The 16,813-nt window shown below is 52.4% G+C and overlaps 1 protein-coding gene across 3 annotated transcripts in view; it reads right to left on the bottom strand.

The window, feature by feature from the left end:
* Positions 1-16,813, bottom strand: part of BORA (BORA aurora kinase A activator) — a 911,814-nt gene that overhangs the window by 507,067 nt on the left and 387,934 nt on the right. For all 3 annotated transcript variants that reach the window (XM_069639407.1, XM_069639408.1, XM_069639410.1), the window contains 2 exons: positions 16,030-16,086; positions 15,137-15,366 (listed from right to left, as the gene is read on the bottom strand). In XM_069639407.1, coding sequence (XP_069495508.1) covers positions 15,137-15,366; positions 16,030-16,086 — 287 coding nt within the window. The remainder of the gene's footprint in view (positions 1-15,136; positions 15,367-16,029; positions 16,087-16,813) is intronic.

Below are 16,813 nucleotides of genomic sequence, written 5' to 3' on the forward strand. Positions count from 1 at the left end.
AAATGTACAAACTTAAAGCTCTCCTAGGATCGAACCTATGGAGCCTCTCCTCGTCCTTACCAGGATGCGGAGGAGGATAAAATGCCAGAAGAATGACCTTCTGGCTCAAATGAAAATCCGACACAACTTTCGAAACTGTCCTTATGAAACACAGTGAAGGGTGGCTTAACTGAAAGTGCCTGTAACTCAATCACTCTGCGAGCCGAAGTAACCGCAATCAAAAGTTTTCAGGGTTAACAGTCTCAAAGGACAAGACTGTAAAGGCTCAAATGGAGCACCCATTAGAAACTTGGGAACAAGGTTCAAATCACACCCGGGCACCTGGAAAGGTGACGGAGGAAACACATTAGTGAGCCCTTTCAGAAACTGAGAAATGAATTAAAGGGATTTTAAAATAAGAACACTCAGACGAGCGCTTAAATATGGACAGCGTCGACCAAATAACCTTTAATGGTACCCACTTGCAAGCCCCTGTGGGCTAAAGAAAGCAAAAAAGACAGAACTACAGGAATGTCACATGAAAAAGGATCCACATTCTTAACCCTGCACCAGTCGCAGAACTTTCTCCAACGGCAATGGTACAGGGACTTTGTTGCCAGCCGCCTGGCCGAAAGCAACACCTCCATCACGTCTTCAGGGAGGTCCCAATCTTTATACCTCAACCTTTCAGAAGCCAAGCGTGAAGGTTGAGGGATCTGACCTCTGGATGGAGAACCTGACCCCCCCCTCCCGTCACAGCAGATGACTTGGTAGGGAAGACGACGTGGAGGGCATATGGACAAGTCGAGAAGGTCCGGGTACCACGTCCTCTGGGCCCATGCCAGAGCAATGAGGATCCGCCGGGAACCGAACCTCCGCAGCACTTGCGGGATGACGGGGACTGGAGGAAACGCGTACAGCAGTGGGAAGGACCACTCCACCACAAACGGGTCTCCCAAGGCTCCTCTTGGAGGAAATTCCCACGAGCAGAATCGCACTTCCGGTTGACACTGGAGGCGAAGAGATCCACTTGAGGGGTCCCTCAAAGGGTGAAGGATCTCCAGGAGAATCTCCTGAGCCAACTCCCACTCGTGAGATCACGCTCTGCCTGCTCAGAGCGTCCGCTGTCTCGTTTTCGTCTCCGGCCAGATGAACTGCCGAGATCGAAATTTACTGCTGGATGGCCCAGAACCAGAGCTGCATCGCCTCCCTGCATAGAGGAAGTGACCCTGCCCCCACCCTTTTTGTTGAGGTAGTGCATGGCCACTGTTGTCCGTCAGAATCGGGACATTCTTTCCTCGCACAGTCGGCAGAAAAGCCTTCAGGGCAAGCCTGACGGCCCTCAGCTCCAACAGATTGATATGGAGTGTGGACTCCGATGGAGACCAACGACCGCCGACTGTCAGCTCGTTGGCATGAGCTCCCCATCCCGCGAGGGACGCGTCCGTCAGGATCGTCACCTCTGGCCAGGGCAGCCAAAACGGAGCCCCCCTCATCAGATTGCCTTCGACGGCCCACCACCGAAGGTCCTGGGCGACTGGGGGCAGCACCTGAACGGAGTCCGACATCATGCCAGAGGACTGACCACTGGAGCTTGAGAGCCCACTGCAAAGATCTCATCCGCAATCTGGCCTCTGGCACCAGAAGAATGCAGGAGGCCATGAGGCCGAGCAACCTCAAGAACTAACACTGGGCATGTTGAAACTTGTGCACCATCTGCTGAATGTGGTGAGCCCTCACCTGGGGAGGAAAACACTGCCCCAGGGTTGGCGAACTGCAGCGCCCAACAACTTCGCTGCATCTTTCGAGGTCTGCAACCTCTCAAGACTCATCAGCCTTGCTGCCAAAAAGATGGTCACCATCAAAGGGCATGTTGAGGAGCCGGGCTTGCACATCAGGAGCAAAACCCGACTTCCGCAACCACGCAAACCTGCATATTACGGTGCTCGCCGCCATGGACCGACTGACACAATCAACCATGTCCAGACCCGACTGAACAGATCACACATTACATCCGTGCCATCCTGCACGATAGCAAGGAAACCATCCCGTTCCTCCACTTCGGGAATATGATCAGCCGCTAGGTAAATACAGTTCCAGAGAGTGCGTGAAACGAGACAAGGCACAAACGGAGTTGGCAGTCAGAAGCGCCATACCCCCAGAAGAAAATGGCTTCTTCGCCCAGCCGTCAAAACGTTTGTCGTCCCCATCAGGAGGGATGGTAGGGTACGCCTCCTGCTTTGCCGGGGCTGTAGCCACCTGCACCACCAAACTCTCCGGAGTAGGGTGCATGGTCAAGTAGCAGGGGTTGCCACTGGCTGGGCGATATTTCCTCAGCAAGGACTTGCTCACTGCCGGGAGACTCTCTGGAGCAGTCCAAGCCGCAGCCACCCTGCTCTGCAAGGCCATATGGAATGGCAGCAACGGGTCAGTTGGAGGACCTTGGTCCAGGATATCAGTCAGATCATCCTGCTGCAAATCCCCAGGGGGGGGGCAGACCACCCCAGGTAATCCGTGACCCTTGACATGAGGCGCCGGTATGAGGATTCGGCATGCGTGCCAAGCTCCGGCCGATCAAACTCCACCTCTGGAGATGTGTCTAGACCACTGGCGTCGTGCAGCGACTGATGCAGGTCCTCAAGTTGACTATGACCAGAAACAATGTCATCAGGAACCTCACCTTCCTCAGACCCCTCATCCACCTCAGAAATATAATCCATAGGCTGGAAGGAGGGTACAGAAAAAGGCACAAAGACATGTTTAGCCTTGGCCAGCGCCATTCTGGGGGTTGCCACCGTGCCACGGGGTACCTCCTACAAGGACGCCTCGAAAGGCGTCGAGGGAATCTGTGTCGACGTCGAGCGCGGCACCGACAGCTTCGACACAGGCCTTGAGGGCAGTGCCCCGAGCGCGTCTCTCAACAGCCTGGGCGACATGGTCGAGGTCTTCCCCGAAGACTTCACAGGTTCTCACGGTCTCAAGGGCGTTGAGGACCGGGACCTGGAACGGGCATGTCTAGAGCGACCATCCTTGTCCGACCGGGACCTCGAAGGCGCCCGGTGGTTGCGACGACTGCTGGAACCCGAAGGCGTACGAGCGGAGTCTCAGATGGCGCGGACGGACCGGAGCCCTGCGATTGAAAAATCGCCAACACCTCCTTTCGGAAGGAATCCCATTCCTCAGGAGTGGAATGCTTTTTGGGACAAGCAACCTGTCGATGGGCGGAGTCCCCGGAAGAGAACGAGGAAGGCAACCTGTGACAGCGCTTCCTGGAGTGCCTCGAAGAGGCAGAGGAATGGCGGGACCGACTCCCAGACCGAGAACTCCCAGACTCTCAACGACGATGCAGAGAGTCGCCCCTCGAATCGTCAGTCGAAAGACCAGTGGAATGCGACTTCCGGGGCTCGGCCACCTTACCGACCGACAGCTTTTTCTTACGCTCCCGCAAGGCCTTCGATGTGAGCGATTGGCAGTCGACACAGTCGTCCGTATCATGGTCCTCCCCGAGGCACCAGAGGCAAGCGTCATGCGTATCCATGAGCGACATCTTGGACCCGCACACCCGACACTTCTTAAACCCGGACCGCGGGGTGGAAGAAGCCGAAGACGACATACAATAGCAATGAAGAAACGGGGTCGAAGAACTGAAAGAACAGGATTCAGTAGAATCGAGGTGTGCTGAGATCTCCGAAGCGAACACGTTCGCAGAAAAAATGGAACTGAGGCTACGGGCGTCATGCGTCCTACTTATAACATCCGGTGACGTCAGCTCGACGGAGGCCCTCGAGGACAGCGTATCGACATCATCGACGCAGAAAGATTTTACAAAGCAGCACAGCTGTGGTGATTACTGTCAGATATGGAATACGTCGGAGGACCCAATCCCCTCGAAAAAGTATTTCCATTTACTGGAATAGCAATACCGGGTGTTGGGTTTTTGTCGCTTCCCTGAGTATGTCCATACATCTGAGGGAGTTGAAGGTGTCTGAACTCTATGACCTCAGGAGCCAAGTCGCTAAATTCAGAGTTTGCAGGCATGGGTGCAGTGTTTCTCCCCTGTCCTGCGATAACATGTTGTACGGGCAGGGCAGTTTCATAGGAGGGGAGAGGGACATCTCCATCGGATTAGAGAACCTTGCTTGGCGGGCACACATGCGGGCCACCAATATGGTGACTGGTTCCTGTGCATCTTGTGCACAATCTTGTTGAGTACGGGAGTTTTGGGGGTCTCAGGGGGAGAATCTTAAACAAAATTTCACCGACCATGCTATCTAGAGTCCGTTCCGCTTGGAGCGGGTGTGTGTGTACCTGGAGGCGTAATCTTGGCATTGGGCGTTCTTCAGAGTTGAGAACAAGTCGATCTCTGGGAAACCCCATTCTGCGAAAACGTTGGAGATGATGTCTTCGCCATTCGTACTCTACAGGCAGTGGGAAATATCTGCTGAGCATGTCTGCCAGAAGATTGAGTTCCCGGAAGGCATTGGGACAACAAACAGCCTGTGTTTGAAAGCTCATATCCAAATGTTTTGGGACAGTTTGGATAGCCCTGGAGAGTGTGCCCCCTTGTTTGTTCAGGTAGTACATGGCTGTGGTGCTGTGTGTCAAGATCAGGACTGCCTTCCCCTGTAACTGTGTCTGCAAGGCTTTCAGTGCTTTGAATACTGCTAATAGCTCCATAAGATTATATGGTTGGACGCTACTTATGGAGACCACGGGCCATACGCCATCTGCTGAAGCAGGTGAGCCACCCACCCCGTGAACGATGCATCAGTCGTGAGAGTGGCTTCTACTGCGGGGGTGGTGAAGGTTTTCCCCTTCAAGAGATTTTCCCTAGACCACCACTGCAGAGAGAGAACAAGGGCTGGCGAGCCAACTGTCATATCTTCCCATTGCCTGCTGGCCTGACACCACTGGCTGTTGAACCACTCTTGCATAGAACGCAGACGCGCGTGAGGAATTAAGTAAATGCAGGAAGCCATCATCCCCAATAGTCGCATGGCTTTGCGTACCGTCACTTCCCGACTGGATACATATTGAGGGATCTGAAACAGCAGTTTTTAAACCCTCTCGTTGGAGGGGAAGACGAGGTCGTCTTTCGTCCGAATTAGAGCCCCTAGAAACCGTTTTACTTGACTGAGGTCTAGGCTGGATTTCTTCTTGATGGAGAATCCCAGACTGAATAAGAGGTCTATTGTCCCAGTGTTCAATAGGCATGTTTCGTAGGACTCCCCTGTTATGAGCCAGTCGTCGAGGTAAGGGTAAACTGGGACTGATAGTCTGCGCAGGTGTGCTGCCGCTACTGCCAGTACCTTCGTAAACACCCTCAGTGCTGAGGGAATGCCGAAGGGGAGTACTTTGAACAGACAGCGCTTGTCCTCTATCATGAACCAGGTATTTTCTGTGCGCTGGCAACATTGAAATATGAAAGTATGCATCCTTCATGTCCAGTGTTGCCATGTAATCCCCCTGTTTCAACGACGGGATTACTTCCTGTAAGGAACAAGTTACTTACCTGTAACTGTTGTTCTCCAGCATGGGTCTGGCATGGATTCACATGCTCATGAATATTCCCCGTCGTCAGGCTGGGAATCCTCGGTAAAGAAAAAACCAGTATCGGTTTCGTTTCTGATCTGTCTTTCGTAGTAATAACCAATCACTGGTCTCTGCGTCATACTGACCACAGCCAATGACTGCCCTCTACCTAAGCACCGCCTCTGGCAGCCATCTTCAGATTTGGAAGCACCTGAAGTGGCAGTATGACCAAGTGAAGAGCCGCAGAGGGGTAGGCGGGAGGGTTCGCATGTGAATCCATGCCAGACCCATGCTGGAGAACAACAGTTACAGGTAAGTAACTTGTTCCTTCTCCAGCATGGGGTCTGGCATGGATTCACATGCTCATGAATAAAGAATACATAGCAGTACACACATGCACAACCACGGGAGGTGGCAAAGGCTCAACATTAAGCATTACATCAAACTCAACATTAAGCATCTTACCTCCTCACCAGGCTCACCTCAGGCGAACAGGTTGCGCAGCACTGCTTGGCCGACCCTGGACTCCTCCCTGGAATCCCGATCGACGCAGTAGAATTTCGTGAAGGTGTGCATCGACCTCCACGTAGCAGCCCTGCATATGTCCAGCAGGGGCACATCAGAAAGGAACGCCGTGGTAGCTGCGAGCGCTCTGGTGGAATGGGCTCTCGGACGGCCAGGCAGCGGTCGGTTTGCCAACCGATGACAGTACATGATACAGCCGGAGAGCCATCTGGAAATGGAAGCCTTCGAGAGAGCCTTCCCCTGATTGACAGGTCCAAAGTTCACAAAGAGTTGTGACGTCTTCCGAAAACACTTTGTGCGGTCCCACGTAGAACTTCAGCGCTCTAGCCACATCCAGCGAGTGCAAAGTCCTCTCAGCCGGCGACAAAGGCGACGGGAAGAACACAGGCAACACCAAGGGTTCGTTGAGATGGAAGTCCGACGGTACCTTGGGCATGAAGGAGGGGTGCGTCCTGAGCACTACCCTCGTGTCGTGAAAAGTCAAGTACGGGGCCTTGCAGGAAAGGGCCTGGATCTCTCCCACCCGTCGTGCGGAGGTGATGGCCACAAGAAACGCTGTTTTCCACGACAGAAACTTCAACGGGGCCGAGTGCAGAGGCTCGAACGGAGGTCCCATGAGCTTGGTCAGCACCATGTTGAGCTCCCACGCCGGGGCCGGAGCCTTCACCGGCGGGGACGATCTGAACAGTCCCTTCATGAACTCTTTCACCAGACGATGAGACCACAGGGACGTCCGCCCCGTGGTTCTGGTGTATCGGGAGATCGCAGCAAGATGAATCTTGATGGACGCGTGTGCCAGTCCAGCTTTGGCCAGCGTCAGCAGGTACAGCAGTACCTGGGGAGCCGTAATCCGTAGAGGGTTAATCTTCTGTGCGTGGCACCAGACAGAGAACCTCTTCCATTTGTGTCCGTAGCATTTAAGAGTCGAGGACGCCCTGGCCTTTGCAAGAACCTCTCTGCAGTCGGCCGGTATGTCGTATCCTCCAAACTCTATCGCTGCAGGAGCCAGGCCTGCAAGTTCAGCGATTTCGGATCGTGGTGGAGGATGGCGCCTCCTTCCCTGGAGAGTAGATCCGCGTCCACCGGCAGCTTGAATGGCGGGGACGTTGACAAGTCCAGAAGGTGCGGGAACCATATCTGCCTCGGCCACGCAGGTGCGACGAGGATCATCCTGCACCGTGACCTCTTGAGCTGGTTGACGAGCCGGATTAGCAGTGGGAAAGGAGGGAACGCGTAGAGGAACAGGCCCTCCCAGGGGAACGAGAAAGCATCGCCCATGCTCCTCGCCTGGGGAAACCTGCTGGCGAATCTCCGGCACTTGGAGTTCGTCGCCGTCGCGAACAGGTCGATCTGGGGTGTGCCCCACCGTCGGAAGAGGCGATCCACTAGATCCTGCCGTAGTTCCCACTCGTGGCACGAGCGCAGCTCCCTGCTGAGTGAGTCGGCGATGGTGTTTTTTTATCCCTGCCAGATGAAACGGCACCAGAAACATCCTTTGGGCGACGGCCCAATGCCACAGGTCCTGCGCTTCCTTGGACAGTGCTGGGGACCTGGTTCCGCCCTTTTTCCTGATGTAAAACATGGTGGTGGTGTTGTCGGTGAAGATCCTCACCACCTTGCCCTTGAGGGACGGAAGGAAGGACCTGAGGGCCCAGAACACTGCACGGAGCTCCAGGACGTTGATATGGAGGGACTTCTCCGTCGGGAGCCAGAGGCCTCTCGCGTGCAGATTTTCGGTGTGCGCTCCCCACCCTTCCAGGGAGGCATCCGTGGTCACTGTCTCCTGGTGGTCTGGGGTCCGGAAGTCCATGCCCGCCGTCAGATGCGCGCGGGTGCCCCACCACCGGACCGCTCGGCGGAAACTCTCGTCGAATGTGATCCTCTCCTCTAAGCCGCCCGTCGTTTGGATCCAGCGCGCGTCCAGGAACTCCTGCAACGGGCGCATCCGGAGTCTGCACATGGGAATGAGGTAGATGCAAGAAGGCATCATTCCGAGGAGGGACTTGATGGACCTCACCTTGGCCGCGTCGGAAGCCAACATCCGCTGTACCTTGCCCAGGATGGACCTGGTCCTTTCCTCCGACGGGGAGGCCAGAAGGGACACTGTGTCGAGCTTCGCTCCCAGAAACAGTGCGTTTTGCGCGGGTACCAGGTGGGACTTGGCGTAGTTCACGGAGAATCCCAGGTCCGTGAGAAGTTGGACGGTCCTTGCCGTGTGCTCCACGGCGAGCTCCCTCGTCTTGGCTCGGATGAGCCAGTCGTCCAGGTAGGGGTAGACGTGGATCCCCTCGCGGCGCAGCTGAGCCGCCACCGGTGCAAGGCACTTGGTAAATACCCTGGGTGCCGACCGTAGTCCGAAGGGGAGGGCTTTGAACTGGTAGTGACGCCCTTGGACCACAAATCTGAGGAATTTTCGGTGCCCCTTTAGGATGGGAATATGGAAGTAGGCATCCTCCAAATCCAACGACGACAGGAAGTCTCCTTCCTCCAGCTGACCCAGGACGTGCTGGAGGGTGACCATCCAGAACTTCTGTGCCTTGATGAACTTGTTCAGACATCGCAGCTTTGCCGCCTTGACCTCCTTGGCGATGACAGCGGGGTCCTCCAGACTTGCCTCGTCCTCTGTAGGCCTCTTGAGACGATGAGCAGGCCGCTTGACGGTAGGTAGAGAAACCGCCGCCGGAATCTTTGGAGGCGCCCTTGCCTCCGCTGCTCCGAAAGGGCGTCCGTCGTTGCTGTAGAACCCCAAGGGCCCGGGCCGTCTCAGTGTCCGCTTTAATGGCCTGAAGGGAATCGTCCACTGTTTTCCCAAACAGGTTGTTCCCATCGAACGGCATGTCCAGGACTCTGGTCTGTATGTCTTGACGGAAGTCCGTAGCCTTGAGCCATCCACGCCGCCTAAGGCACACGCCGTTGCCCAACTGGCGAAACCCAGTGTCGGCGATGTCCGTCGCAATAGTGATGGCGTGGTCCGACGCCACCTCACCTTCCTGTAGGATCTCCAGGGCATCCGCCCTCTTGTCGTCCAGTAGGAAGTCCAGCAGGGGAGCCAGTTTGTACCATAGCTCCCTGTCGTAGCGGGCCACGATAGCCAAGGCGTTGGCCGCTTTAATCGTCGTCGCTGCAGACGAGATGACCCTGCGTCCCATAGCGTCCAATTTCTTTCCCTCGCCGTCCGGTGGGGAAGTCGAAGTGGAGGCCGCACCCCCCCCACTTTCTTCCTGGCTGCCGCGGACGGAGACGACGGAGTCTGGGGTAGGCTGCGCCCGGAGGCACAGGGGGGCCGCGTCCGGGACCCGGTACTTCTTTTCGTACCGGTCACTTCTAGCTGGCGTCGTGGAAGGGTTCTTGAGGAGGGCGAGGCCCTCATCCCAAATGTCGTCCAGTAGAGGCACCGCGAGGACCGTCTTCCTCTTTGCCTCGCGCCTTTGATAAAGGAATCCTTCCTTTTTCTTCTACTCAGGGCAGAGTTGGAAAAGCTCGGATGCCCTGGCGATCATGGAGTGGAACGATCCAATCTCGTCGGGCGGAGAGGCCCTGGTGGGAGGTGACGACGGGAGATCCTCGTCGTATACCTCGTCGTCCGTACCCGTCGCTGCCGTGTCAGTCCCCGTATCATCCCCTCGGGTGGACGGGGAGGAGGGCTGGATGGGTCGCGACAGCTGAAAAGGAGGTGGAGGGTGAATCCTTCTTTTCTTGGGAGGGGGAACACCCGAAGGTCCTGGTTCAGGATCCCCCGACGGGAGAGGCTCCTCCATCGGCAACGGTAGTCTCGTCCTTATCTCTGAGCATAAGGACTGTATAGCCAACAAAATGGCCGCCGAGTTGTCTTGCGGCGCTGGCAGAGGGGAATCCGACGGGCGATCAGGGGCCCCGTCGGCACTCTCGACGCTGTCATCGTCACCTGCGTCGGGCTCCATCCCGACGGGCCGGTCTTCATCCACGCCAAGGCCGTGGCTTAAGACCTCGATCAGCTCTTCCTCTGAAGCCGAATCTACGACGACGCCCTGACCCCTGTTTTTCTTCCCCGCCGGGGATTTCACGGGGGTCCTATCGATGGGCACAAAAGAGGACTCCCTCCGAGGTGGCAGGGAGACTCTGAGCCCTGAGGTCGCCACCACTGGTGTAGCCTCCACAGGCTGAGCCAGGGCCGCCTCGACAGTATCGATAGAGGGCTTGGCCGGATGGATTAAGGCCTTCACCACCTTAGGTGCGCTCACCGACTTATCCTTGAGGGGGGGGGGGAACACTGCCTCGCTCCCCCTCCGATGGGGCCTTCGAGCTCGACCGGGGCCTCTCCAGGAGCTTCGCCGGGTGCTCGCCCTTCCTCTTACCCGACCCAGAGCGTTGGCTGGAGGGTGCGCCCTGCCCGACCGTTCGGCGCTCCCGGTGCCAGCGGACTCGCGGTGCTTGGCCTTGTGTTGGACCCCCGTCGCCGGGGCGTCCTCAAAGGTCTTAGAAGACCGCTCCGATTTCTTCCTTTTCTTCTCGCCTGACGGGCTCTTCCCTTCCAGCCAGTTGGCGAGGCGTTGGTGGCGGTCCTTCACGGTCCGCTCTGACATATTGCCGCAAAACGCACAGTCCTTCTCCACATGCGTCTTGTCCTCATGTAAGCAGTAGAGACAAAAGGAGTGTTCGTCCTCCTTAAAGACGTTCTGCAGCTGGCATCCAGGGCAGACCCTGAACAGCTTCCCGGGCGTCGAGCTTCCCTTCTCCTGGGCCATGTCCGGGCCTGAGAAGCTTCTGGAGTCCTCCAAACGTAGCTCGACGAAATCTTCACCCTTGAGGGGCGCAGACGAATCCGACACGGGTCCCCGTTGATCGGATGGAGAGTCGGTGGAGCTTGAGGCTCTTTTGACCGGAAAAAACGAAGTTTTGAGAAAAAAACGTGAAAAATTAGCACTAACGCTCGAGAGCAATAGCACGAGGATCCCAACACATGAACGTGCGGTAAAAATCTGAAGATGGCTGCCAGAGGCGGTGCTTAGGTAGAGGGCAGTCATTGGCTGTGGTCAGTATGACGCAGAGACCAGTGATTGGTTATTACTACGAAAGACAGATCAGAAACGAAACTGATACTGGTTTTTTCTTTACCGAGGATTCCCAGCCTGACGACGGGGAATATTCATGAGCATGTGAATCCATGCCAGACCCCATGCTGGAGAAAGTGACCATATAAAAACTTTGAGTTTTGACAAACTTAATGGGTGCAAGTTTAGCACAGGGCGCATGGTGAGATCCTTTTTGGGTACAAGGTAGTATACGGAATAAATACCCTTGTTTACCTCTGGAAAAGAGATGGCTTCTATGGCATCTTTTCCTACAAGGGTCTGCACCTCTTGCAGTAGGATTTGCAGGTGGTCCGGTTTCAGGCGTCTTGATCTTGGCTGTCTGAATTGGGGTGGTCGGGCAAATTCTATACAGTACCCGTGGGCTACCGTCTTTAGTATCCACTTGTCTGAAGGTATCCCCTCCCATGCAGTAAGGAAAGATGTTATACGCCACCCGACCGGGGTTGCATGGGAGGAGACCTGGATCCGCAGGTCATTTTTGACCAGAGGCCGGGGCACCTCTGGGGTAGGAACCTCGTCCTCTACCTTTCCCACGCTGCTGTCCTTTGGATGGATGAGTGGCAGAAGTATAAGACCCTTGTCCCGAATTCCAATTTCCTGCATTATACTGGTTCTGGGAAAAACGAGATTGGCCACGAAAATGCTGGTGGGAGCCGCTTCCTCTCTGAGGAGAGGATTTTCTGGTTAATCTGTTGAAGGGACTTGAGTTTCTCATGCTCTTTCTTGGCTGTTTCAAGAGCATCGTCCACTGCCTTGCCAAACAGGTTGGTCTCCTCAGCGGGTTTGTTAATCAGTGCTGCTTGGGTCTCTGGCTTGAAACCAGAGTTCCTTAGCCATGCATGTCTCTTGAGCAAGGTACTTTGTGCCAGGGTTCTCCCGCTGTGTCAGCAGCGTCCAGAGTGTTTTTGAGCACATTCTGGTTCACCTGCTTGCATTCGAAAACAATGGCGAGCAACTTGGTGGTTGGAGGTTCTGGCACTCCCTGAAGGTCTTCTTGTAGAAGGTTCCAGTGGACATCCGCATAGCTGGCCAATAGCATGGTGTCATTTGTTATACGGGTGGTAAAACGCAGCAGCCGTTGATATTCTTTTGCCCAGTGCATAAAGTCTCTTGGATTCCTTATCGGGTGGTGCCTCTCCTGTAGACAGGGGAACACCAGCCCGTTTTCTAGTGGTGGTAACCACTAACAAATCCGGAGTGGCATGACCCTTGATATAGGCAGGGCCGGTTGGAGAAGACCGAAACAGCTTCTCCACCCTAGGGTTCACCGCACTGGCCAGGGCCGGCGGCAAAGAAGGTGCCGACCTCCTCTTGATGGAGTTCAACAAGGGGATGGACTGGCTGGTTTTTCTTTCGAGTATATCCTCCACAAAATCAGAATCTGGTAAGGCCTCTTGAGTGGCGATCTGAAAGTGGTCAGCCGCCTTCTTCAAGATGGCGTTGAACACCATCTGGTCGTCCACTGGGGAGGCTTGCCAAGCCGGAGTGGAGGGGGGGGAAGGGGAAATCTAAGCACAGGACATAGGTGTCCTGGGTGGGAGTAGGGGACGTCTAGAGTTGAGCATCAACCTGACGGCTGTCCTCCCAATTGTCCATAAAACCCATCCGATCATCCACATTGTAGTTTTCTAGAAAGGTGGCATCTTCATGCTGATCATAAGTGTCCATAACATCCTCATCTGGGAGGACACAAGTAAACTCCTCATGTGGACCCTACAGGGTCCTTTGAAACTTAGATACAGGAGTAGAAGGAAAGTCCTCGAGGTCTCTTGGGAACAAGGGCCTCAGAATAAGAGGCACATTTTTCTAATCTGTCCATACATCCCTCAAATTTCTCCCTGGTCCATGAGGATGAATCAGAGGGGTCCAGGGTAGGAAAGGGTTCATCTTCTACACCGACGTCGAGATTTTCCCCCCAATGTGCCTGACAAAGGCACAGGACTCTCAACGTAGTCCTGGCAGGGTTCGGGCGCTGTGGAGTGTCGATCGACACGTCTCTGCCGTTCTTTGTTCTTCGCTGCCTCCTTCGAAAGCTCCTTCAGTTTAACTGCTGAAGTAATCCTCACAATGCTTTCGGCAATGGTAGGAGAATTCAGGCAGTCTACCGGCTGAACAGGAGGCTGAGCGGTGCTTTTCGACGCCACCGGATGAACCAGGGGGCTGAGCGATGGATTTTGCTGCTGCCCGGGCCGGCCTGAATCGATGTCTGCGCATCCTCCTGGAGCACCTCGACGTCTCCGTGTCTTATAATGTTAGCACCCTTTACTTTGCCCAGTTGCAGGCTGCGACTGCGGTTGTGGGGAAGGCTTCCGATCATAGGATCCCGTCAGAGATTTTGACGGTTCCGTTGGCGCTTTGGTACGCTTCGACATAGCCGCCGAAGCAGAACCTTGGGTTGTGTATTATGATCGTGTGCACCCCTGTCGCAGGGTGTTTTCCCCATAGTGTGAATCACGTCAGGCCTGGTGGCATTGGGGACGGGCGTTGTGGACAGAGAGCGGTCCGCAGTTAGGTCAATGGCTTCCGACACGCAGGCCTGGTCATTGCTAGTTGCCCCCTCACTTTCGGCAGTTGCAACAGCGGGGGAAGAACATTCGGGCTGCGACATCCCGGAGGCCGCCCACCACTTGAAGCGGCTCTCCTTAAGAGTCTTGGGTGCAGGAGTCTACAGGCCGCGCAACTTGCTTCTTTGTAGTCAAAAATCTGCGACAGTCTCGGTGTGGTTTCACAGGATTCAATCGTCAGTGACTTAACGGGAATAACGACAAAGTCGATAATAATGACAACGCTATCTCTATGCAACAGCTCCGCATTAGGGCGACCAGTAATCAGGGTGGAAAAAACAATCCGAGGGACCTCGGCGCATGAGGCATTTTGGGTACACTACATGTCACGATGGGGATAGTGTTACAGACACGCCTACGCAGACGTCCCCTTTCGATCCTCGAAAGGCAAGATGCAATACTCTGCGGTTACCACTGGATGTCAGAACATATGCACAGCATGTGATTCTAAGCAGATTAACAAGCATCAGAATATTTATTAATTTCCACTTTATTTGGTGCTAATTGTTTTCTGCCCAGAATGTGGCGTATGCAAGAGGCCCGACTCCAGAGAAGAGCGGTGTTGCCTGAAGAGGTTGCTGAGATTCTCTTCAGCTGTGTCAGCTGTTGTCGAGCTCAGGAACAATAAAGTCGGCGAAAATGCCAGTAATACTGAAGAGAGTCGTATCTCTTGAAGCCTCGAAAGAAATGCAATTTCCTGCTATAATTTACCTTTTAAAATAGTTAGCGGAGTGCCGCGGGCATTTACGGAAAGGTGTTGCGGGCGGGAGGTACAGGATAAGGCAGCCATTAGTCTCAGCGTCAAACCACGCACCCAGCAAAGTCCTTTTCAACTTGGTGAATCAACTGCTGAATTTGGTGTAAGTTTAAAATCGGCTTCAAGATATTTTATTAAGCAATTAATTTGCAATGGAGCTGGTCAGGTCTGCTTCTTTGTCATGTGATAAAACCACCTTATTAATAGCAGACTGGGAATTAATTATAAGTTTCAGAGAATTTACCAATGAGAGAATCTAGCACTCCAACCAGGATCCCAGATTAGGAAATGATCCGCTTAGAAAATAGTCAACAATCTGATTTTGTAGAAGATGCCAAACACTTTTTATGGTGTCCGGCATTGATCACTGTTTTCCACCAGTTATGCCTAGTTCATTAAACTGATAGTGTAAGGTCTTGCTGATTTGTTTAAAGCCTAAACATTTACACCACTGCAGGATATCCATTCATTTGGTAATATTAGCAATAAGCAGTATATCAGAATCTGTAACTCAATTCAAAGAACATTGGAAGAGTTTTAGAATCGTATAACCCTTTTTGGCACAACTAAACATTTATTTTCTCACTAAGCTGCTGCTCATAGTAATAGTGCTAAAATGTTTAGAAAAATAAACTCCTAAAGTGGAACAATTAAAACTGATAATCTGCAGGGAGCATTATACACAAAGAAGGGCAAACACTTCTTACTGAGCCTGGTGTTAACATTGGACTTCTGCACCGGACTGGTGACAGATCTACTGCACAGATAACATCAAGCTGCGTTGGACTCTTATCACACACTACTTCTTGGGGAGAAGGAGGTGATGAACACTCAGATCCACTTCCATTTCCATCCAGAAACAACTTGCGTCTAAGCGACGAGGAGCTTAGGCTCTCTTGAGATTGGTCAGCATTTTCATCAGATTTAAAATATTCACCTGACAAAATGAAAATAATTGAATTTTAGTTAACCACCAACCAAAAAGTTTTAAAAACAAGGAACAAACTAAATTCTAGCACAAGGTCTGAGCAGAAGTATTTTTTTTATGTCTTTATTACCATTTAGATAAACCTAACAATCAACTCCCCCACATCCGCCCTCCCAGCTATCCTTCATATCTGTCAACACATGTAATCTGTCCATCAATGCACATTCCCAGTCCTATTCCTCCAAGCATCATCCCTTCCCTTCTCTTGTTGTAGCCTTCCAACAGCTGTCCCACCCTTCCGAGTAGAAGTCTTTAAAGTTGGTACTACCATTTAAAATACGTACAACTTCTTTCGATCAGTCGATTAGTCAGATACAAATTAATTAGGTTAAAAACTGCTCAGGCATCAGAAATGACTAAATTAGCACCAAAAAAAAAGCATAAATAAAAAACATATCTTTGAACTGGTTTCAGCCTGCTCACCCACAATTGCAGGCAACAAATTGTCAAATTAAGTTCAAGTAAGGAAAAAACTATTTCTTCCTACAATTAGTTTTGTTAGAAGAATCAGTTACAAATTCACTGTACATTAGAGAAACATTCGAGAAACATTCAAATACTGTCAATTTGTTTTATTTCAGTGGGTTGGTACAAGATTCAAAGGAAACATACCCAATATGGCTTCTAAATTAAAATCCAAGGGCAGCGATAGCAGCGTCTGACAAGCAACTAAAAATAAAAATGATAATCATGAGCGTCAATATATCTATTGTAATAGATCAATTTCACAAACGCAAACAAAATTACACTAGAATAGTCCGAGTTACTCCTTTAAGATTAACCTACTACATAGATCACTAACTGAATCCCAAACAGCCCCCATGACGCAAAGGAAGGGTAGGTTACTTACCTGAAATTATAGTGCTTCGGGTCAGACTGCAAAAACAATAATAATCCATTCTCTTTTTAAAACAAAAAAGCTTTCGAAAATAAAGTAGCTCATGGAGCAGTCTGTGCCTTGGAAAGAAATCCTGCAACCGATTTGCCTTGTGTAGACAAAGGAATTTTTTAATCAATGCACATTAGTTAGCTTAGCACCTTATAAGTACAGCCCAGGGGCAACCTTTCAATAGAGTCTATACCGGTGACATCAAGGTAGGAGGGTTTAAAAAAAAAATTAAAAAATGCAGGCGGTGATAAGATACTTTTTTCCACTACAGTTAACACTAAAGCAAAACTATGCGAGTTTTTTGCACCACTTTCCTTCCACTGACAGCTATTTTGCTGACATGAAATCTAACCAGACTTTAGAGGTACACAAAGACTTTTTCCAGTGCAAGGAAACTGTCTCCTTTCATGATTTACTGTCTTAATATAGAACACAACTCGACAGAGGATTGTGGCATGGGTAATAAGTATCCCTTTTTCATTTATTTTCTGTGACATTCATTTTACC

The sequence above is a fragment of the Ambystoma mexicanum genome, chromosome 7q, assembly GCF_040938575.1.
Source record: "Ambystoma mexicanum isolate Mex_15411 chromosome 7q, UKY_AmexF1_1, whole genome shotgun sequence".
Lineage (NCBI taxonomy): Eukaryota > Metazoa > Chordata > Amphibia > Caudata > Ambystomatidae > Ambystoma > Ambystoma mexicanum.